The 24,574-nt window shown below is 46.0% G+C and overlaps 1 protein-coding gene across 3 annotated transcripts in view; it reads left to right on the top strand.

Moving 5' to 3' along the window:
• The window catches only part of MTA1 (metastasis associated 1), a 1,118,686-nt gene that overhangs the window by 591,059 nt on the left and 503,053 nt on the right, over positions 1–24,574 (top strand). For all 3 annotated transcript variants that reach the window (XM_069638739.1, XM_069638738.1, XM_069638741.1), the window contains one exon: positions 6,148–6,263. In XM_069638739.1, the coding sequence (XP_069494840.1) occupies positions 6,148–6,263 (116 nt within the window). The remainder of the gene's footprint in view (positions 1–6,147; positions 6,264–24,574) is intronic.

Raw genomic sequence — 24,574 nt, 5'->3', positions numbered from 1 at the left:
TATACGCACCCAATTCAGGTCAAGTGCAGTTCCTCACTCGGATCTTTAATGTCATGGACGAATGGGCAGAAGGGGCCATGATACTTGGCGGGGACTTCAACCTCGTAGCTGACCCCCGTCTGGACTGGTGGTCTGCCAAGGGAGGAGTGCCCAAGGGGATTTCCAAGGATAATCTGGCCCTGCAGACCCTCTTGAGGGACCATTATTGGGTGGACGTCTGGCGCAAAGCATATCCGGGCCAGGGCGGTTACACCGTCTTCTCTCCCCCATACTGTACCTACACTAGAATTGACCTCCTGCTAATTTCCGAAGAGGGTAACGGGGTGGTTCAACAGCCGAAGCTGGAGGCCATAACGTGGTCGGACCATGAATTACTCGTAGCTAACTGGTCACTGCCCGTCGCCCCAAGATCTTCCCGTTGGCGGTGCAACGACACGCTTCTTAGGGACCCCGTATTTCGGGATTTTATGAAGCAAGAAATGTTGGCTTATTTTGAGACGAACGGCAATGGTGAGACCGACATGTCCATGGTATGGGAAACCGGAAAAGCCACTTTTCGGGGTCTCCTCATAGCAGAGGGCTCGAGACATAAACGGGAAAGGGGCCTGATTGAGGGCAAGCTCCGTGCGGAGTTGGGGGTCCTGCGAGCCAGACTGGGCGTTCATGGGGTAGACCGAAATGCACTCCTGGAGGAGATGTAGGGAAAAAGACAAGAGCTCCACACGGTTCTCATAAGGTTATTAAGAAAATGCGGTACACCAAGCAAAGATACTATGAACGGGGAGAAAGGGTGGGGACTCTTTTGGCACAAAGGTCCCGGGGTTGTAGGGTGGAAAGGGGGGTTGCCCAGCTTAGCGATGGGGAAGCTAGGATTCACGGGGGCTGGGAGAAAATAGCGGAATGCTTTGCTGACTATTACAGCAAACTTTATTCCGGGCAAGCGGGCGAATCATTGGAAGATATCTCCTCCTACCTGGCGGAACATCCCCTCCCCAAGCTATCTGACGAGGATCTAGGGGCCCTCGATGGGGAGATTTCAGAGGAGGAGGTGGAGGGCGCCATTAAGAGACTGAAGGCAGGAAAGGCACCTGGCGGGGACGGCTACACGGCTGATTTCTATAAACAGACCCAATCGATCCTGTTGAAACCCTTGGCCAAATTGTTCAATCAGATTAGGAGCCGAGACTCAATTCCACCGACGTTTCTGCAAGCCCTCATCACCGTCATACCCAAGCCTGGTAAAGACCAGACAGAATGTGGGTCCTATAGACCCATCTCGCTCCTTAACTTAGATGCCAAGATTTTTACCAGAATCTTGGCCTCCAGACTCGAGAACTGCCTTCCACTCAGGATACACCCTGACCAAGCGGGATTCGTCCTCAACAGGCAGGGCTCTGACAACTTACGGAAGACACTCCATATACTTGCCACAGTGGGGGTCCGAGACGAAGGCGCACTCCTATTGGCTCTCGATGCGGAGAAAGCCTTCGACAGGGTCAGCTGGGCTTTTATGGGGGAGGTTTTCACATCTCTGGGGATGGGCCCAAGGTGGCTGGGGTGGATGGCCGTGCTTTACTCTTCCCCCTCGGCTAGAGTGGTGGCAAACGGGACAGAATCGAGAGAGTTCCCCCTCGAACGTGGCACAAGGCAGGGATGCTCCCTGTCCCCGCTAATTTATGCATTAGTAATGGAACCATCGGCAATCTCGGTCCGCAATGATGTGGCCATTAGGGGAGTACAGATGGGAGACATGCAATGCAAAATCTGCCTCTTCGCGGATGACGCGCTACTCTGTCACCAGACCGTCCCAAACAGTCCCCCGGTTACTACAGGGCTTCTCGCGCTATGGAGAGATATCGGGGTATAAAGTCAACCTGGATAAATCAGTGGCGTTTATAGGTGGGAATCTGTCGGATCCGGAGATAGCCTTTGTGAAAGGGCTCCCCTTTAGACGGAGTGAAGAGGGATTCCGGTATTTGGGAGTAAAGATCACGCGTGACCTTGAGGAGCTGTACATGGCCAACTAACCCCCCCCCCTCTGGTCCGCAATCAGAAGAGATGTAGAGAGGTGGGCGGGGATCGGGTCTCTCCTGGATGGCACGCCTCAACCTCATAAAAATGGTTCTCCTCCCAAAGTTTTTATTTCTCTTCCAAATGCTCCCGGTGCTGATCCCTAAGACCACCTTTACGGAAACGAAGCGAGTCCTTCTCAACTTCCTCTGGTCGGGTAAAAAGCATAGGATCTCCTACGAGGTGTTGACTAGGGCTTGACAAATATGGCCGATCAGTTTAATGCTTTGTGCCTGGGCCGGGGGCCTTCCCCCAGGGGCACTGGACCATTGCCCACCGACCTGATCGTGAACTTCTCCCAGTTGGACCCATGACTTTGGCGCACCAAGTGCACTGTGTAACGACACTTCTGTTTTCGAAAAGCCCGTCAAACAAGCCACTAATGAGAACTTGAACTGTAGGGGGATGGGGGAGGGACGGGGGGGAGGGGGAGGTGGGGTGTTACGATAGGTTTTTTGTTAATCCATGCTTACACATGCTATGTAATGTCGTAATACATGTACGAAACCTAATAAAAATTGATTTTTAAAAAAAAAAAAGATATGATAGTACAAAGGCTACTTTGGTTTGGTCGTTCGGAAAAGCTCCAGGTCTGCATAAAAAGTGCAAGCGGCATTGGTTCATAAACACGGCAAACTTTTTTGGGTCCCCAGCAAAACGTTCAGGTGGAGCTAAAGGAATGCTCCCTGGTAGAACCACTTGCACAGGATTGCTCGATGAAGCAGGAGTTGGATTCCCCGCGAGTCCAGGTAATGGTGTTTGCCCAGCTTGGTTTTGCAGTAATTGTCTAGCAAGATCATCAGTGCGCTTCTTTGACACAATCAGTTCTCTCCTGAGGGCATTAGTCTCTTGGTGGCGCGGAGTGCACTTCTGTCCTAAGTTCCCCTAACAATAGGGCTAGTTGGTCGGTTTCTGAGGTTTCCATAACGCCCGGGTGGGGATTTGTAGATAGGCTTCGCGTTCTGTTACGCTCACCTGGCTCCCACAGGGGCGTCGGTCAGACCCGGACAGCTGCGGTCTCCACCCACGTGATGCGTAGTGCAGCGATGACTGACTGGATCTGCCCTCCTAATCTTGTCTGCTTAACCCGTAGAAATATTCTCCTGCAAGTGGAGAGATGGATTTAGCCACTTGTGGATTCAAGTGATGGCACCCCCACAGTCCTGCCCAACTAATCACCTCCGAAATGCCCTCACCTTATATTTCTGAAAGATGAGCTCTCCATCATGCGTGGATTTGCAGGGGCGCGTCGATTCCAGTTAATTCACTGGTTTGAAGGCTCAGGAGAGTTCCGGAGAGTATTAACTCTGAGGTTCCTGGTGAGGACCAGTAAGTATTAAGTTCATAGAGTTCAATATGTCCGATGTTCACTATTGTTCCCCACTTCCTTTCTTGTCTTGCAGCTGTCTCGTGAAAAGATGCTCTTGTGGCAGCTGGTGGCGCTCAGGTAAGAGTCTGTATTACCCGGCGCTGTCCGGTAAATGTTGCACGAGGAAAACGTGTTGTTTTGTCTCTTTACAGATGCGGCACGTGAAAATATGGAGAGTCACAAAAGGATGCCTCCAGTGGTAAATCAGGTAAGTCTATGATGGGAAGAATTATATTTGTTGGTTCCCTCGGCTCACCTTGTGGTTTTCTTTTGTCTCCTAGGTGCCGAAGTTCGGTGAAGAAATGATGGAGGCAGCGCCGACCCGAAGGATGCTGTGAAGACTGGTGAGTATGGCGCGGCGTTGCAGCTGGAGGTGCGGCGCGTGCAGAAATTATGTTCTTTACAGGTCCGGAGACGAGATGGATCAGGAATCGGGTGTGGAATAGAAATAAGTTCGTTTTCTAACCTTGTCCCTTTCTTTCCTCTTTGTTTTAGGAGCTCCGGATTCGAGGGGGGCGTGGCAGAAGACTGGATGCAGGCTGCAGGCACGGTGAGTGTTACGCTGCTGGATGCAGAATAACGCGAAGCGTGTGTTGCTGGTTGGGTTTGGTTTAAATAGCCTCAAAAGTAGTCCCAGGTAAGAAGTCCCTAGAACCACACCCGAGTAAAAAATAGTCCCTGTAGAAAAATAGTCCCTTTCAGGCTTCATGTTGGATTGGAGTCATTTGCAGCATGGTCTGCCTGAGGTAAGTAATGACTATGAGTCTGGCTCCAGGACTGATTCCTACTATGAGCCTGGTGCCTAAGGCGCCAGAACTGAACCCAGATAGCCCCTAGCCGGGGCTGCTGAGGTTTTACTAAATGTCTAGATGCCTGCTCCCGGGGCTGATGGACTTGTTCCGGATGCCTGGGGGTAGGCATCATGACAGCTAATTGATATTTCTTTTGTGTTTCCGGTTTGGTTTTTGGTGTTCATCTTGTGGTCCTTTTGGTTGTTTGTTGAACCAGGGGTAGTATACCTCACGGTTCGGTTGTTTGCAGGTGTTTCTTTTCTGTCTCAGATCAGATGTGTTTTCTTTTCCTTTTTGTTTATATTTGGGTCCTTTGTGAAGGAGCGGGGTACCAGTTTTTGAGAGTGTAGTTTTGAATGTGTGTTTGTGAAGGTGAGGGTAGTAGTGAGAGAAGAGTGGGAGAATGAGTTGTGGAGTGAGGGTAATTGGAGAAGGGTGTTGAGAGAGAGGGGGTGTGCTGCAACGAGAAGGGTAGAGTAAAGACATGCGATGGGGTGTGAGAATAGTGCGAGTGAGTGCATTTGAAGAGTGAGAAGGGCACCACATCCCTGAGAGGGGTCTAGTGAGAGTTGAGAAGGGGGGTCTAGTGAGAATGGAGGAGAGGTGTAGTGAGACGAGAGAAGATGGGTGTTGTTAAGGAGAAATGGGAGAGAGCGTGTAGAACATCAGGGATGGAAAGGAGAGGGGGAAAGCGAGAGTGGGAGGAGAAGGGAGTTTGGCATAGTACAGGAGGCTGAAGGAGGTGTAGTAAGATCAAAGAAAAGAAAGGAGAGAAAGCAAGCGAGAGACAGACAGAGAGTACACAGAGGGTGAGTGTGATAAAAGACCAGGCTGTCTGCAATTGGCCCAAATAAGCCATTCACCTTTTTTTAAATACACTTGGGATAGGTGCACTTAAAAGAACCACAGTGGGAGATGAGCAGAAAAGGCATTTGCCTTTAGGCCCTCATCTAAGCTAGCCTTAAATACTAGGTGCTATCGATCACTAGGGGGGAAACCTGGCATTTAGGGACACTGGGGCTAGGGACGGAATCCTAAGGCAGACAAGGGAGGGATGCGAATTAGTGTAATTTCACCCCCCTTCCCTCCCACCCCGGTACTCTACATTGAACAATCTGCCTATCATTACATTTAACAAACTACTTGTTCTCACATTAACAGTGAGTTACGGCAACCTGTGACAGTATGCATTGTTTAACTTTCTCTTTTTAATTGAGGTTATATGTTAATGTGAGATGACTTATTTTATTGGTAAATGCTTTAATTATTAGGCAATGTATTAGTTTTGTATGTTCCTGGAAAAATTAATTTAAAAAAAAGTTTTCAGACATGTTGGCAAAATTCTCTGATGTAGAGGTGTATTAAGAACTGTACATAATGGCTGTAGTGCACCAGAAAGTATTTTTTTTCTAGAATATCATCTGCATACGTAGGTTTCGGATGCAATCGGCGAGTAAAATTCATTCCAGGAAATCGGGTCAAAACCTCTTGTGTTACTAGCTCTGTACAGGATTAATGGAACCATACACGGATTGAGTTTTTATTCAACTTCAGTGTACGACCCAAACCTGGAGTCATTGGCTAAATGTACTGACAAACTACGTGAAACGGGGAAATTGAATAGGGTTAGCACACTACCTATCAGTCTGGAGAAGTGCTCTCAGTTAATTGAGAATACGTGTTTTTGAATAAAAAATGGACTGCATTTTGGGGAGTGGGAAGGTTAAGGGTGCAGATCCAATTATCACAGTTGCAAATTTGAAGTTGCTGTGTGGATTTAGTTGTCGGTTCACCCAGCACAACTGAAGTGAATGTGCAATTGAAATAGATGTTTTTGGTTATGTTTGAAATTCAAGTCTTAAAATGAAAAACATGATTTAATTTTGGTGAATTATTGGCGTTCCTTTTTTTCTTAAGTAACAAACCAAATCCCAACCAAATCACTGTAAATAATGTGAAGCCGGCTGTTGTCAATGGAACTGCAGTACAAGGACAAATCCCGGTGGTTGGACGGGCCTGTGAAAGCTGCTACAGTAAGTTTTTCATTTTTTATAGGGTTTCCGATTAGCTGTGCTATAATCGGTGTACGTCATTTGTAGCTATAACAGAGAAATATACTACTGCTTTAGTCATCTATGCTCACACTGGACTAGAGTTTCTGAGAATTACAGGACTTTTATAATACAAATGTAACCATAGCAATTTTAAAGTTATCAGCTTGAATTGGGAATTTTTGAAATAGTGATATTCATTTTCTTGTAGGCTTAATTGAGAGGTTGCAACGCAGGCATAAAAATCATTGATTGCTTTTTCTGTCTCAGTGCCTAGTCATTTGTGCCACCCTGCATACTATTTTTCCTTTGCTGTGTGTACGATTTGTATTTTATTGCGTGGTGGGTACGAGAAACGTGCAGTAAAATCTGAAGATGGCCCCCAGGGGTGGAGCTTAGGAGGACGAGTGTCAGTAGCTAGGGCAGTATGACCCAAATGACACCGATAGACTATAGAAGTGACAAGCGGTTTTTAGCTTAAAGCTAAACTGCTTTAATTTTACTGAGGATTCCCAACCTGACGAAGGGGAATATTCATGAGCATGTGAATCCATGCAAGACTCATGTTGGAGAACAAGAGTTACAGGTAAGTAACTTATTCCTTCTCATGCTTACTTTATCATAGATAAACAGAATAAAATGTCATACCACAGTAAGAAGTGGCTCTCCTGGCTGCACTTCCCCACACGGATAAAATGCAGAGCACGAAAGCACACTCTGAGCGAGGCAAAGCTCACGCAGGTAGGGCAGTTTTGAGTCGTGAGCTGAACGAGGGGAGAAAGACGGCAAACCAAGAAGGATTCGTAAGAAGGGAATTATCCTTGACCTTTTCGGCCAGATGCCGTTACTTTCAAGAAACCTTCGAGGCAGAAAGTTTAAGGCCAGGAAACAAGACTAAAGAATCCTGCATTGTGTGCTGGAGATACCGAAGGCCCTCCCGCATAATTTTGTAAATTCCCTTCTGGATACTAGCGGGGTGATAGGTAAATGTAGAAAAGGACAAAGATCAGTTCAACACCAACATGTATATAATGAAGAAGTGGCAACACGGAAAAAGATATGAGACGTAAGATCTGCCAGTTGAAGAAGGCTGCTACTATTTCTATGGAGGACAGGCGGGGGGGATTAGAAAGTTACACCAGTCATATCGAAACTGGCTACATAAGTCACATGCCAAAAGGATGCAGGAAGATGCAGAGGCGATGTTACATTGTTTGAAGGACAAAAACACATAGGCATTCTGGCGAATAATGAACGCAATAGATGTGTCACAACCACATACACAAATTAATGGAGTGACCGAATCTGCTTATGTGTCACACTTTAGCAGGGTATTTGCAGAATGTCCTGATGTTCAGTGTAGACACCATTGGATGGACGATACTAAGAGACTAGGTAAATGTCAGACAGAATTTAGGTGGAAGATGGGAACTTCGTTGAATGGCCTTGCTGTGAAGCTGTTTGCAAAATTTAGCTTGGAGTGGAAAATACGATGGCATATATGTTGCTTCACTCGATCTCACTGCGGCATTTTATGCAATAGATCATAGACAGCTATGATCTAAACTACACTCATGGGGCATTCCACCGGGCCTGATCAAATTAATTATTGGATTATATTCCAATACAGATATTCACGTCCGTTTGAACCACTCCGGGGATCTGTCACAGAACATCTTGACCTCAGGGGGGTCAGGCAGGTTTGTGTTCTCGCACCCTGCCTGTTCAATTTATACCTGGCTGATATTGATGACTGTCTGAATCTTGCAACTTTTGTGTCTCCTAAATTGCACAGTTTGCGATTTTGTTAGTTTGTCTATGGGGATGACTATCTATTATTTAACCTCTTAAGTGCCAAGGACGAGGTATCTCGTCCTTGGGATTACCTCCCCATTACCAAGGACGAGATAGCTCGTCCTTGGCACTTAAGGGGTTAATGAAGGACAAAATGTTATAAGGCTTTGAATGGTGAAATACTGAAATCGCCAAAAAAGGCCTTGGCACTGGGCGGAACCCCATGGCAGTTAAAAGGTTAATTGCACCTCGTTAGGCCTCCAACGTTTAATCAACGCATTTTTGAAGTACGTGGGTGACCGTGCCTTGAAGGTCACGCCTGAAAAAACAAAGATTATTCTGGTTACAAAACATAGAAACAAGAGTACATTTTGGTGGTACATTGGAAACGTTGTGGTCTCTAATGTAAATTCAATGACCTATCTGGGGTTCTTGATTAACTCTTAGCCCAGTTTGGTAAATTGTCATATTTGGTTTAAAAATCGAGCCTCCAGTTTGGCTAGTCAGCTGGTTAAGGTTGATATGAAGTTTGGCAAATTTTCATTGAAGACTGCAATTCTATATTATGATTCTAAAATTGTGCCAAAACTATTGTATGGAATTGAGGCTTATTCAACATGCATGCTAGATTAGATACCTGCTCTCAAGGCGAATATCTAGAGAAGAACTTTGGGATTACCAAACTCTCTCCCTATTGATGCCATTATATAGGAACTGGGGATTGTTTTGTTAAGAGCGAGAGCACAATGGAGGTTTTAATCATTTGTGTGTAAGATCTTGTCTAACCACGGGATCCTTGTATATGGATTTTAACCACATTGATCAAGAACAGGGTTGCAACTGGATCAAAGCCATGTACAAGCTATGTATTAATATTCTCGATAATATCTGTAGTTCTGTTTCAGAACTGGTACATTATCCAGCAAAAGTGAAATTATCTCTATATCGACAAGACTGGATTGGTACTTTAGAGTCTAATCGTGCATACTCCTCATTAGCACATCTAAGGTGTGAACATAAAAAGATGGGAATCTTAGCCCTGTTTCTGAGTGTCTATCCCGATAAATTAACCAGGTCCACTTTCCTCCGTTTTCGTTGGAACTTGATTTTTTCCAAGCAAATCCTGGTAAGATACGGCATATCACATCACCTGATCAAGCATCATGCTGTTTTTGTAATTTGGTCAGACAATGTGAAACACTTAAACATTGGTTGATAGGATGTGAGGCACTATCAAGTTGTGATTTTTAGATCTAAAAACATTTTTTCAACTTAATTCTGGTGACCAGGATAATCAAGTATGGTCGACTTGCCGGGATGGGCGTACCACCTCTATTGTAATTGCAGTCACAGGATTTATTAAAATGTTGAAGCTAGCTATGCTCTCTGTTTAAGGTGGGAATTGGTGCTATCAAGGTGCTGTGGTAAATTTGACAAGGGGTTGATGAATTTGACTTTGACTTCATTTAATTAGAATGGGAAGAATTTAAGAACCTGTCATTTAAGAAGCCTTTTAAGAATTCTTTGTTTAAAGTCTGGATTGGTTAATTGATGAAAAGTGATGAAATGTTAATGAATTGAATGGTGTATTGAATTGTTTTATATCATTGAAATCGTATTTTATACCTTATCTTGGAATCAATTGTTGTAAGAAATGTGTAATTGTAGTGAAATGACTTATTTATTTTTATTATTGAGTATGTTATTAAAGGCTGATATAAAATAAATCAAGTAACTCAAGGAGGGAGTCGAGGTTTCAAAACTCTCTCCGTATATGTTAAGTTATTTAAGGAATTTTAGGCCCTTCACCGTTCGACTGGATTTCTAAACTCTGAACTGTGGACAGAGTTTAGGAGGCCAACCTAGTTAAAGTGAACAGCGACAACTCTGGGAGCTGTAGCCAAACCAATCAAGGTAGCATTGAGAGTGGTCAAGGCTAAGCCTCGCGAGTGAGTGAGCGTGGTAAAGGGGTTCACAATGAGTCCAAGACAGTGAGCAATCCAGGATTACACTTAGATAGGCAAGTACAACAATACTCAATATATTTATGGCCAAGGAGCACACTATGAAAAATTACTAATATCTAGTGGTAATATCACACAATACTAAATAGTAAAAGACATATATACAGTCAGTGTGTTGGTGTAAAACATTCAGTTCACTCCACCCTCAATACCTGAAAGGGAAGGTAAGTAAATAGTATTTACACCAACAGTCCAGAGGAATATCAGACCTAACTTGCAAAGTCCATCCCTGACTTGGATGGAACCTTGTGCACAGAAGTTCACAAAGTTTCCAATAGTTTTAGGGAGTGGGAAAAAGTTAAGAGGAGGATCCTGTGGATGGTGAGACAGGTTCCAAAAGTCAGAAGAGGATGTATTCCAGTGAATAAGATTGTTGTAAGCTTTCGGAGGGATTCAACAGGTTTTGCCAAAGCCAAACAATGGTTAAAGTTTTTAAAAGTTAGCAAACTTTTTTAAAGGAATGAGACAGGGGGCAGGTAAGTATCGCTACAATTTACCACCCATACTCCCTTTTCTCTCCAGACTTGGTAGGTCGTTCGAGGGTCATCTGAGGCCAGTTTTCCCACCATTGGTCAGATTAGCGCCAGGAGCTGCAGGTGCAAGAAGAGTTCCGGTCGGGTACAGGAGCTTGGTGCAACCTCTTCTTGAAGAACAATGCAGCAGGCACCAGTGCAGGACTCTTAACGACGGCCGACCAGATGCAAGAATGCCGGTTTCAGGGATGGTCACCTTTGCACTGCAACAGCCGGGGGCACACATTTTGAAGTTGCTCCTCTCACGGGCCCCGTCGATGCTAGGACTCTGACATTTTGCAGGAAGGATTCTTGCAGCACAAGGGTAAGACCAGTCGAGTTTCCGTCTGAAACTATGAAAAAAAGTAATAAAAAAAATCCCTTTGAGTGTAGTGTAGTCTAGGGTCATACAAAAGAAACCCCATTGCACTGCATTGGAAGATTCATTGTGCAATGTTAAAAAGTTACCCAAACAGTTAACAAAGTCACACGACTAAGGGAAACCTAGTTTCCCAGTACTGACATTCTGAGGACTAGTCAGTTCTTCATAACGGAGGAGCAAACGGCCAGTGGAGTGAAGCTGAAGGCTTCACTTTACTGCAAAAAAGTGAGGTGAAAGTGCAAAAGCAAAACTTTTGGGGGTCCATAAAATGTGGATGAAAATTTGCTCCAAGAGCAAACTTTCCTACCACTCGCCCCTCCGCACCCCACCAGACTAGAGACAGGGGGAGCTCATATTCCCCTGGATGGGTCTCCTTTTCCAGTCGATTATCCCAGTTGGACAACCCATCAGCATTGCAGTGTTGAGTACTTGGTCAAGGCTCAATGGTAAAATCCAAGCCCTGAAGAATTTGGGACCACCTGAGCCACTTTGGATTCACTCCTTTAATGTCCATCAACCAGTTTAAAGGCCTAGGGTCAATATACACAGTGAATTGAGACCCATGGATGTAGGACCTCAACTTCCTAAGGCTCCAAACCATGGCAAACCCTTTCTTTTTTGCAATAGGCCATCCGAGTTCTCTGATCCTAAACTGGTAAATGATGAAACATATAGGTAGTTCTCCAGTATTGGATCTTATATGGATTCACATGCTTATGAATATTCCCCGTCGTCGGGGTGGGAATGTGCTGTAATGCTAAACCATTAAAAGCTTAATAAACTGCTTGTCACAGCCATTTGCTGTCACTTTGAGTCATACTGCCCCAACCAATGACGTTTGTCCTCCTGAGCTCCACCCTGGTGGCCATCTTCAGATTTTTACTGCATGTTGGCGTGTTGGGAGTCTTCGTTATCCACTCCTCTAAATTGTATTGACTTAAACTATTTTGACTGTATTTTTGATAGTTTCTTCAGCTGCGTCACCTTAGTGACCACCGGTAGCGAGGATCCGTGCCAGTGAAGATGCAGACCATCCAGGGATCTTCGACTAGTAGAGCTTCTTTGGGAGGCCTTCTCCACGTGGCGATGGCGGATGCCAATAAGAAGTCTCTTTAGGCCCTGTGCCAAGTGCGGGCTGAATGTTTTTTTTTTTGGACGATCATCACACAAAATACATTTATTGCCTGCATCCGGACCCCAAGGTGGACCACTGCTCCATCTGCCAGGTGTTCTCCTCTAAAACCCGGAAGGACCACCACCGACGGTTGGTGTTAGCGAGAATTCTCAAAAATGTGCTAATTCCCTCTACCTCCCTAACCTGTAGAGAGTGTGAACCTTTTTCCCACTCTCTCATGTATTTTAATGTGAATGTTACCTCTGTATTTCTTTTGGTTATGGAGTCTGACAAACTCCATAGGCATCGTCTTTTACATTGTGTCACACAGCACCTTCAGTGCAGTGACACAGGGAAGTATTTCAGATTTCCCAAGTTTTAAATACATTCTCTGGGATGAACTACTGTTTCCCAGAGCAGTTAAGTGAAATTGAATTTACTGAGCATTGTAACTTTGTAGACCCAGCACACACTATATTACAATAGAGTGCTGGAGGAGTAACTTAGTATTCCTTGTGTCTAGAGGCTCACGTAACATTTTTATGTTACCCTTTCCTCACTGAATGGCCGGTGGCAGTGGTTTCATTTTGAACTACCACGGTTTGCATTCACCGTGGCTATTCGAAGCTCTGGTAACGCTAACCGCGGGAGCCTTTTTTTTCAAAATGGCGCTGAGCCATCGTTGACAAAATGGTCCCCGGTCTTCTTTTTTCACCATGTCTTTGTGGAAAGGTTCCATCTAGAGATTTTCTCTGTGCGCCAAACCACGTTTGGTCTCTTTGTTCATTCGCCTTTGCCGGGCATCAGAAGTGAATCCCGCCTCTGGCTCCAGAGTGTCTGGGGTAGGCAGGAAGTGAGGGAGGTGCCCGAAACTCCCTGTGCTTAGTCTCCTAGGAGACCAAAATGCACTCTGTGGTGATTGGCTGGCTGTCTGGCAAGGACAGCCACCCTGCTGGGTGAGTGACAGCTAGGCTGGAATGAACGAGAGAGAACTGAATAAAAGGCGAGGCTTTTGGCTTGGAAGGCAGAGTCGACCACTGGACAAAGGAACCGAAGAAGAGCTTGAAGAGGACGCCTGCTGCAACTTCTGGACTATTGGTTTGCCCGGTGAAGCCCTGCTGCAGTGCCGAAATGCCAAGTTTGCATGAACCGAGAAGCCCCTGCAAGGGTGGCTTCTCCCTTTGAGTTGGTGGGACCAATCAACTCCAAAGTAAGCCATCTGGACAACCATCGCGGAGCTGGTTGAATTTCCTCAGATTTGCTGCAGGAAACCGTATAGCCAGGTAGAGGGACACCAGATTGTGTGTGTTACTTTTAAGCTAGCCTAAAGCTTTTGGAAGATCCTCCGGACTCCCACGAAGCAGGACTGACAAAGCCTGAGCCCCCTCAGCAGGGTGCGGGACCCCAGAAGCAAGGACAGTCCACCTTGACAACCACGAACCGCGTTGTTGCTATTTGCGGTAGCTAAAACGCCAAACAGCCACTGAAAGTGAAGTTTGCCAGTTGTGGGTTTTGACAGTCGCAGTGCATTTCAAGAGTCCCCCGACATCCTCCCTCTTGTCCCCATGACTGAGGCCCAGGAACAGTGAGATCTGCAGAGCTGCACAGGAACAGAAGTCATCAGCTGCATCTTTTCTTCTTTACCAAGGTACTGTAAAACAAGTCCAAGAGAACTTTACTTTAGAAGTGCTTGTAACTTCCACTACTCACAAGTCTAATCAGCTTGTGGCCCTACATTTGATTCTTCTTTTCATCAGGCTCATAAGAACTTGTTCAAAGACTTTTCCATTTACTTAACAGAAGTGGTTCATCCTATCCAAGACTATCCAAGACTTTTGCCCATTGGCTTTGGCTTAGCCTATTGAATTGAATGACTCTTCTAGGAATATCTAAAAGTACTTAACTATTTATAGTCTCTTGTGTTCTAATAACCTTTGCCTTTTACCAACTTTTTAAGAGTGTTCTGAATACCAACAGTAAGGTATAAATGTTCCCAGCACCCTTGTTACTGAAGTCACCTGTGGGTGTAGGTTGTGTCTGTGGGCCATCCCAAAAGGGTCTTTACTGATTTAGAAACTAAGAGTGTACAGTATTGAAGTGTATTTGTGCCAATGTTCCTGTATGCTCTGGAAGCTTCCTTCTCTGATTGGGCGGATGTGATGGAAGGTGTGATATGGAGGAGAATATTAGGCCTCTCTAATTATACACCTATCCAGGCTATCCGGTTAGAACTGGGGCTGATATCTCTATCTACCCAAATCGACCTAAACAGAGCAAAGCTCTATATTACAATAAAATATGCACAGCAAGGTTCACTACTGCATATAGTTCATGAAGGGCTTAAGGGAGGAAATATGTGGGCTTTGAATAATTTCCAGAAAAAAAATCGAGGATATCTTTGAGAGAACTGCTTTTGTCCCTAAATGGGAATATGGAGAGGGGGCGGTGTTGAAGTCCCTAAAAGATTCCTTGGAAAAGTGAGACTGGGCTCATAGTAATGATAGGGTTGCAGAATTTGGCTCCTTAGGTTCATATGCAAAACTTCCTTTTCTGTATAAAAAACTTCAGTTCTATCTAAAGCTTATGCCCTCAAAGGTTAATCGGAAAATCTTCCTTGATAGGAGGCTAAACCGACTTAATGTTCTCGGTGTGCGAGGTGCCTGGTTAAATATCCCGGAGGAAAGAAGAAATTGTAGACTGTGTGGCAGTAAACAAGAGAAAGAAACCATAAGACATGTGATAGCCTGTTGTAAGAACATGAGATCTATATATGAGAAATATTTTGAAAAATATCTAGCAGACCATGAACAGGATTTTAATCATATTGCTAGTGAAAGGTTTTGGTTGAGATGTTTAGCAGGGTGGAATAAGAATCTTATAATTGCAACCATTCAAATTTGGAAGGTGGTAAACTTCCGTCTAAGGCAGTTTGAAGCAAATGTGAAATTACTAGTGGATCTATAGGTTGGCTCTATATAAGAGTAGGTGCTTGACCTGAGCTATAAAGTTTCTCGGGGGGGGGGGGGGTTAACCCACTCCTGAAAAGGAAATCAATGAGATCTAGCTACCTGCAGGAGAAATGTACATAGGTATGTCAATTTAACAATCTAATGCAAGTAAATATGAAAGCCCCTTAGCTTTAATTTTAATAATTGTACCTAGATCTCTGATAGATGTAAATGTAGGTACTTTTATCCTTATTTTTTATTTTTGCTGTATGATACTGACTTTGTATGAAATGTTTGGATTTTCATTGTAATCTGTTATTTGTATGTTTATACTGTTTTGTGAAAAGTTCTTTTGAACTGAAACACAATTAAAAAAAAAGTGTATTTGTCTGTTACTATTCTATTGCTCCCTTCTGAAGAAGGCTTTATAACTGACTGATAAATACATTAATAATTGTCTATGCAAGAAACCTTGAGTGTAAGAGTTTACTTGACTACCTGTAACTGTGAATCTTTGTGTAACTCCACTACAGCTCACATTTCCCCTCTTGAGATAAGCCTGGCTGCTCAACACGCTACCAAAACGGTCTAGTACAGCTTATACCAAAGGTTGGGTTGCCTTTACCTGTAGTCATAGTTGTTTGTAGTGTTCCCAGAGGGTACTGCATACAACTGTTGGTCACATGGTTGGAGGAAGGTGAGAGGTCCTCTGATTCGGTCTCGGTCCCCAGTGATGCCTCAGCCAGGGTCGGAGGATCTGTGCAAAAAACTCCTTCTGCAAAGAGATTGAGATCTCAAGAGGATACTTCCTGGGGGAAGAAACCTAAGAGGGGTCATGGGCATACGTCACATAGTACCCCTCCGTCGACGATTACGATGGCAGCCAAGGCTCCATCTGCATCAGCGGTCTCGTTGGCTACGTCGTCTGTGGCAAAGAGTTCATCCAGGGGACCTGTCCACCACTGCCACACAGTCTACGCCGATGACCACGACCGTCCCTACTAAATCGTCATCTTCGTCCCCGAAACTTCCATTTGGCAACAGCCACATCATTGATGGGTTGCTTGTCCACGGGAACCAGGTGAAGTTTTTCATCAACGTCCTGTGAGTCCAAGACTTATACCTCATCAACGACGATGGCACCGTCCACGATCCAATCATCGACGACCTCGTCCACCGTCACGACCTTAGTTTCCAGTGTTAGGCAGATTTGTATGCAGTACCGTCTGGGACCACCACATAAAATTAGGACTACAGGTGTAAGCAAAAACCAACCTTTGGTACAAGTCTGTAATGCACAGTTTTGTGGTAGCGAATTGAGCAGCCTAGATTATCTCAAGAGGGAATGTGAGCAGTACAAGAGGTTACACAGATGTCTTACAATCACAGTTGTTCAATTAGACACTTATACTCAAGGTTTCTTGGTAAAACACTTATTAATTTATTACACAATCATTTAGAAAACATTCACTAGAAGAAGGCAGCTTAATATTATATACAAACACACTTCAATAGCAAACCAATACGTTTCTGAACAAATTAGGCTCCTCTGAAATAGGAGCAAAATAGCATTTCAGTTACTTTCAATGGGAGAAAAAAGGCACAAGTTAGCAGAATAGATCACAAATACTTTTGTAGGCAGTGCATATAGTTATAGTTCACTAGAGGACTCGATTCAGTTCAATAGGCATAGGCCAAAGTCAATGGACTAGTGTCTTGGATAGGAAAGAGCAGTTCTTGAAGTAAACGGTAAAGTCTTTGCCAAAGTTCTCAAAAGTAGTTTGTACGAAAAAGAATCCTATGTTGGGTCACAAGCTGATTAGGTCTGCAAGTTGGTAAAGTTCCACAAACTTTCACCAAAGGAGAAGCATTCTCTCAATCGGGTTGGCACAGTACCTTACTATGAAGCAAAAGATGCAGCTGAAGACAATGGTTCCTGGCACTTCCTGCAGATCTCACTGTTCCTGAGCCTCAGTCGTGGGGACAAGAGGGAGGATGTCGGGGGACTCTTGCACTGCACGGGATCTTGGGAGAATGCGGACAAAATGGTGTCACTTCAGTTTGAGTAGTTGTTCTTCAAGCACACAAGCTGGTGTCCTTCCCCCTGGTTAATCCTTCGAGAATGGTATCCAGGTGGCTTACGAGTTGCTTGGTCCCACCAACTCAAAGGAAGAAGTCTTCCTTGAAGGGGCTTATCTGTCGAGATGAACTTGGCAATTCGGATATGCAGCAGGGCTTCAACGGCCAATTCAATGGTCCAGGAGTTGCAGCAGCCGTCCTCTTCCAGCTCGTCTTCGGTTCTTTCGTTCCAGTGGTTGACTCTGCTTTCCAGTCCTGGAGACTCGCCTTTTAAACATTTTTTTCCCATTCCAGCCTAGCTGCCACTCACCAAGCAGGGTGGCTGTCCTTCCCGAACAGTCAGCCAGCCAATCAGACCGGAGTGCATTTGGGTCTCCAAGGAGACTAAGCACAGGGAGTTTTGGGAACCTCCCTGACTTCCTGCCCACCCCAGACACTCAGACGCCAGAGCCAGTCTTCAGTCCTGAAGCCCGCCAAAGGCATGGAAACAAAGGGACCAAACCTGGTTTGGCATGCAGAGACAAACACTAGAAGGACCTTTCTAAAAAGAAATACTGAAAAAAGACCGGAACCCGTTTAAATAAAGGGGCTTAAGGCGCCATCTTGAAAAACATGGCTCCCGCGATTTTTAGCCACTGGTGTTCGCGGTCGGGAAAAATCATGGTAGTTTGTTCTAAAACCACTGCCACCAGCCATTTCGATAGAAAAGGATAGCATTTGACTGCTACATGAGTTTCTAGACATGCGATACTGGGTAGCCCCTCCAGCACTCTATAGGAAGATAGTGTGTGCTGGGTCTAGGAATTTAAAAAGACTAGTAAAGTCAATTTAACCTTACATTCTCTGGGAAACCGTAGTTTATCCCAGAGAAGGTATTTAAACCTTTGGGAAATCAAAATAGACCTCCCTGTGTCTCTGCACTGAGAGTGCTGTGTAACACACATGAAAAGATGCCTATGGAGTTATCTTAAAAACGCCATAATCAAAGAACACTAGTGTAAAACATAAATCAAAATACATGAGAGTGGGAAAAAGGCTCACACTCTTTCCAGGTAATAAATAAATCAAGTCCTCAAAATCCAGCAAAGTTGCTGGGGGTCTCTAAGGTGAAGGGAATTAGCACATTTATGAGAATTCTCCCTAAAATCCAGAGTGGCGCTGCCCGCTAGACCAGCATCAGCAACATTGTCGACGACATCTCCGGCTCCAGGAGTGGCTTCTTTTACAAAACCCATGAAGGATAAACCTTTGTTCGCCTTGGTGCCCGTGGCCACCACAAAAGCACCTGTCCAAGTGCTACAAAAGAGAAGCATGTCAGAAGGCAAGCCTATGGAGAATGTATTTTCAAGCCAGAAGGAGATGTAAGGGGACATTGATCCCATTCTACCAGCACCTCATTGACCACTACAGCCTTCAGCCCCTGAACCATCGCCTCCAGCCCCAGTGCTCCATGCGCCCAGGGACTTGCCTCCAGCCGCTGAACGATCTACTGCAGCCCTGGTGCATCCTGCAACCAGGGACTTGTCGCAGGACATTTTATCGACTTTACAGTCTGTGGTAACAGAGTTACAGCAATAACTAGCCCTTCAAAGTGCTCCTAGGGGGAGTCCCACACAGCCTTCTCAGGGGTTACCTCTTCCTCAGCCTCAATGACCAGCACCAATACGGACACATCACAGGGTACCCGTACAGCCGATGAGTTTGATGACCTGGTTCTGGCACATGGAGAGCACCCTGATGCCAATCTGCCCTTCAACAGTTAACCACCAGATGAAATGGGATAATTCCATGCCCTATTAATGCTCGCTGTAAAGCTCTTCAACCTCGTCCCTGAAGAACAGGACGATGGTTTCCTGTTTCAGGGGTGGGAGACCGCCAGGAAATCGGTGGTAGCTATACCTCTGCTTGATGACATCAGGGGCTCCCAGTCATGCAGAATCCGTTTTCAGCTCAACCAAAAAAGGACGAACTGGAGAAAAAATAGAGTTCCTGAGAGGACTCACAAGTGTCTTCGCTTCCAGCCATCTCTTGACTCTGTAGTTTCAGCTATGGCCAGGAAGAGTCAGCTAACCCATCATCTCAACCATTGGTTCCACCGGATAAGGATGGTAAGCAGCTGGATGCTTTCGGAAATAGGATGATTACCACAGCGGTTAGCACTATCAAGGCTGCACATTCGTTAGCCATTCTTTCCTGATATGATGGGGAACTATGATTTTAAAATGGGGACCCCTCTTAGACTTCTTGCCGGACGACAAGAGGGAGGAGTCTTTGGCTTTGCTGCACAAGGGTGAACTAGCATCAGATCATGCAATCACAGTAGCTCTGGATGTGAAGGACACAGGTTTCCGCCAGATGGGAAACGGGGCTGTCGTACGGCATATGGGATGGTTGAAGGCCACCATTTTCCACCCAGACGCACAATCTAAAGTCATCGACATGCCTTTTGACGGCGTCAACCACTTTGGCAAGAAGGTCGACGAGACCCTTCAGCCAAAAAAAAACAGACACAGGCACTGCCCGCTACCTAGGAACTCTCCAGCAGCGGAAGCAGTGCTTTCATTCTGGGAAGGGGAGACTCTCCAGGTCTTCCGGGCCATATCAGCAGACATCCAATCGTCAACCCTCTCATTCCTCCTTGCAGTAGGCCTACCGAGGAAGGGCAAAGGCGTGTACAGCACCCCAGTGGGAGGCCAGTTGTCTTATTTTGTCGACCAGTGGAGAAACGTCAGCACAGACAAGTGGGTGCTCAGCATCGTTCAAAGAGGGCACACCCTAGAATTTCTGGACAAATGTCCTTCCATTCTACCCATATACAAAAGAGAACTGCATCTGCCTCTCCTCCTAAAGGAAGTTCAGTCCCTGCTCAAAAGAGGGGCCTGTTCCTCTGGGGCTGTGGAGTGTATTCTAGATACTTCCTGGTGAGGAAAGATTCAGGTAGTTGGAGACACAATCTCGATCTCAGGAAGCTCATCTGGTTCCTCCGGTCTCAAAAGTTCTGTATGATCATGTTGCAGCAGGTTCTCGAGCAACTGGAACAGGGGGATTTTCTCGCATCTCTAGATCTGTAAGATGCATACTTCCATGTACCATCCATTGAAAGCACTGAAGTTTTCTTTGTTTCATAGTGCAGGGAAGAAATACCAATTCAAAGCTCTACCCTTTGGACTGCAGTCTGCTCCAAGGGTATTCATCAAGAACCTCACTCCAGTGGCGCCACACCTTAGACACACAGGTCCACACGTCTACCCTTATCTGGACAACTAGCTCATCCGGTCACAGTTTCACCGGATGGCTCTGCAGCATACCAAGGACACAGTTTGATGTGTAACGTTTCTGGGATTCTTCATAAACTTTCCCACATCCTGTCTATCGCCATCTCAGAGCACGCTATTCCTGGGCTCTCAACGGGACACCTTACAGTGCTTTGCCACTCCATCAGAAGACCGACTAAAGACTATGATCTGCAAGATTCAATCAAGATGATATCCTCCTGCATCTCGCTGGTCCCTCACTGCAGGCTACAAATGAGACCACCCCAGGAGCTCCTGGATGCCAGGTAGAAGCAAGTGTCGGCTCTTGGAATGACAAGATCACACTCAATCCACAGTTTTGACAATCGCTACAGTTGTGGAAATTTCAGCAACGCTTAACGCAGCGTGCCCATTTTCCTCCTCCCGCTCATCAAACCACCGTGACAACCGACTCCTCCCTACAAGGGTGGGGGGTGCACACAGGAAATGTCCACACCAGAGGTCTCTGCCTACCGGAGGACTAGTTACTTCACATCAATGTGTTAGAGCTCTGGGTGGTGTTCTGGGTTCTCAAGTATTTCCAGCCCCAGCTGCGGAGAAAGGTGGCCTGCATCTTTACCGACGACATGACCACCATGTTCTACATCAGGAAGCAAGGGGGGGCCCGCTCTTCCATCCCATCAAAGGACGCTCAATCGCTGTGGCACTGGGATATAGCGCAGGGGATGTTCCTCATTCCACTTCACCTGGCCAAAATCCACAACACCATCGCAGATTCCCTCCGCAGAGAGCTGCGTTCCTGCCATGAGTGGGAGCTCCATCAGGCTCAAGTCCAGCGACTGTTATGGAGATGGGATCAACCTCAGATTGATTTGTTCACCACAGTGACAAACTCCCAAGTGCCAGCAGTTTGCCAGCAGGTACCTGCACATGAGTATTCTGGGGGATGTGTTCTCCATCCTTTGTGAGGGTCTGTTCCTCTATGCGTTCTCTCCGATCCCTCTTATTCTATGAGTAATCAGTGCACTCCAACAGAGCCGTTGCAAAATTATTCTGATTGTCCCGGCATGGCCACGTCAAATCTGGTATTTCCAACCTGCTGCCTCTGTCGGTTGCACCATGCATCCAGCTTCCTCCTCTTCCAGACCTGCTGTCCAGCGAAAACTGAGCTGTCCTGCACCACGACCCAACATCTCTGAAATTGACGGCTTGGCTCTTGCAACCCTAGAATTTGGGCGTTTACAATTAACTGTGGAATCCCGTGAGGTTCTGGCCAAAGCTAGAGTGCCATCTACTCTTTCCTCTTACAAGTGAAAGTGGAAGGGGCTCCCCATACAGTGTTCGTCTCAACATCTCGACTCTCGTTGTATCAAGGCTACCCAAGCAGTGGATGTTTTCCATACTTTTACATTTTGTGGCATGCACGAAAGACTTTCGCAAGACTTCACAGTTGTTTGTGGTTTTTGGTCCTGTTGATAAAGGGAAGGTCCTACCTAAAGTTTCCATCTCCAGATGGCTGTCCGGCTGCATTTTGCATTGTCATCGGCTGGCTAACAGGCCTCTACCGGGCAGGCCGAGGGCACATTCCACCAGAGGAGTGGACGTGACGATAGCGTTCCTGTCTGGTGTTCCCTTGCTCAACATATGCAGGGCGGGTACGTGGAAGTCTACCCACACCTTCACAAGATTCTACTGCCTCAACAGATTCCAGGGAGGAGTCTTGTAATGATCAAGTGGTGATACTCAACCTTTTTTTCTTGAGGTGAGTGTTCAGGGGTGAGTTTACATTCCTTCTGTTGAGCTGTCAGCCTCCCATGGTTATGTTTGAACTGCTGTATAACCATATTCATAAGCGTGTGAATCCATGTAAGATCCAATGCTGGAGAAGGAACAAGTTACATACCTGTAAGTCCTGTTCTCCAGCATTGGTATCTTGTATGATTCACATGTGACCCTCCCTCCAAATGCTAGGGCGCTTCATTGTTTCCTACTGCCACAGTTACGTGCGCTCTTAAATCTGAAGCTGGCCTCCAGGGGCGGAGCTAATGAGGACAAACGTCATTGGTTGGGGCAATATGACCCAAAGTGACAGCAATGGGCTCTATAAGTGACAAGTAGTTTCTTAAGCTTTAAAGCAAAACTACTTTAACGTTACCGCAGATTCCCAGCCCGACAACAGGGAATATTTATAAGCATGTGTTTCCATGTAAAATACCAATGCTGGAGAACAGGAGTTACAGGTAAGTAACTTGTTCGTTCCTCACCTTTGTCATCAAGCTGTGATAGTTTGGTTCCTACCCCAGTGTCATAGGCATCTGTCTGCACAAGGGAGTCTCCTGAAATCAAGTTCCCTGAGAACAGGTACCCTGACTAAGGTAATCATTCAGGCCTTGAAAGTCCTTCTCACACTCCATGTACCAAGAGACAAGCTCAGGCCTTCTGGAATTAGTGAGGGCAATCAGAGGGACAGCTGGTGTCCATAGTCCCTCAGAAAGTTCCTGTGTTTACCAGTGAGGCCCAGGAAAGTCCTCACTTGGGCTTGGGTAGTGGGGCTTGCCCAGTTCTGTACAAGCTGTACTCCTACGTCCTGTCCTCTTTCCTCCATACTGTATCGGTGTCACTCCTAGGGACAGGAGACGGAACCTTTTATCACCAGAAAAACTCTTCTTCCCCCTTTAAATATAGATGCCTGCAAGGGCGCAGCCCTGGGAGCATGCGCTTCACTGACTCTGCCCACCGGTGCCATTCCCCTGTCCTCTTTTCTGCGACGACAGGAACGGACCGCTTTCACCAGCGCTCCTAGGTTGCAAGGCCGAGGCCTAATTCCACATGCTCTTCCCCGGAAAGTATCTTTTATCTTTTTGTCTTTTATTCAGATACCTCTGTCCTCTGGCGCCACACTCCGCCCAGGCGCATGTCGATGTCAGCGGGCTTCAGCAGGCGTCAAGCCTGTGAGGGGCTCTTCCCTATGTCCGACCCCCATGCTCTTTACCTCCGCTGCCTTGGCCCCGACCACGGCTGAGGGGGTTGTACCACGTGCAATGCGTTTACACCGCGAACTCTAAAGAACAGATTAGCTCAGTGGAGAGAGCTCTTTGGAAGGTCGCCGCCAGAGGACTTGAAGGACTTAGACACAAGTCAAGGCCCACAGTAGGGACACTGTTTTCATCTGCACCCCGCAGGGGCGACTCCTTCCCCAGGAAACGTCCGAGCGGGAGTGACCGGTCAGGTCCTAGCACCAGCACATGACCGAGGCTACTGCAGCTTCCGGTCTCTGTTAGGCAAAGTTTGAATGCAGTACTCTCTGGGAACACTACAAGCAACTATGACTACAGGTGTAAGCAAACCAACCTTTGGTATAAGTCTGTACTACACAGTTGTGGTAGCGTGTTGAGCAGCTAGGCTTATCTCAAGAGGGGAAATGTGAGCAATAATGTTACCCAGAGGTCTACAATCATAGGTGTTCAAATAGACTATTACACTCAAAGTTTCTTGAATAAACACATTCATTTATTTATCAATCAGTTATAAAACATTCACTAGAAGGAGGCACTTATATAATCACACACAAATATACTTCAACACTGTACCCTCTAAGTTTCTGAATCAGATAAGACCCTATTGCAATGGCCCACAAGCACAACCTACAATCACAGTTAACTTTAGTAACAAGGGTGCTGGGGACATGAATATCTTACTGTACACATTCAGAATACTTTTCAAGAGGAGTAAAAGGCAAAAGGTTATTAGAACATGAGAGGTTACAATATTCTTAGACAGTGCAAATATTTTGAGTTCACCAGAAGAGTTAATTCAATTCAAAAGGCCAGGTCAAAGTCAATGGGCTAAAGTCTTGGATAGGATAAAGCGGTTCTGGTAAGTAAAGCGGAAAAGTCTTTGCCAAAGCAAGTCCTCAAAATCCAGCAAAGTTGCTGGGGGTCTCTAAGTTGAAGAGAATTAGCACATATTTGAGAATTCTCCATAATAGCCTCCAGGCCGAGGGGGTCACCAGAACCTACCGGTAACATCGCTGAGGGACGGCAAGGTTTTATTACCGGGTCTGCACCTGAGGGGCTATGCCCTACTACTGGACAAATGTCTGAGGGGTGCCTGTACGCAGCACTACCGGCTACACAACCGAGGGCACAATGCCTACCAGGCCCCGGCCTGGGGTGCAGGGTAGGCC

The sequence above is a fragment of the Ambystoma mexicanum genome, chromosome 14 (genome assembly GCF_040938575.1).
Source record: "Ambystoma mexicanum isolate Mex_15411 chromosome 14, UKY_AmexF1_1, whole genome shotgun sequence".
In the NCBI taxonomy this organism is placed as follows: Eukaryota; Metazoa; Chordata; class Amphibia; order Caudata; family Ambystomatidae; genus Ambystoma; species Ambystoma mexicanum.
This window is presented reverse-complemented; position numbering and strand designations above follow the sequence as displayed.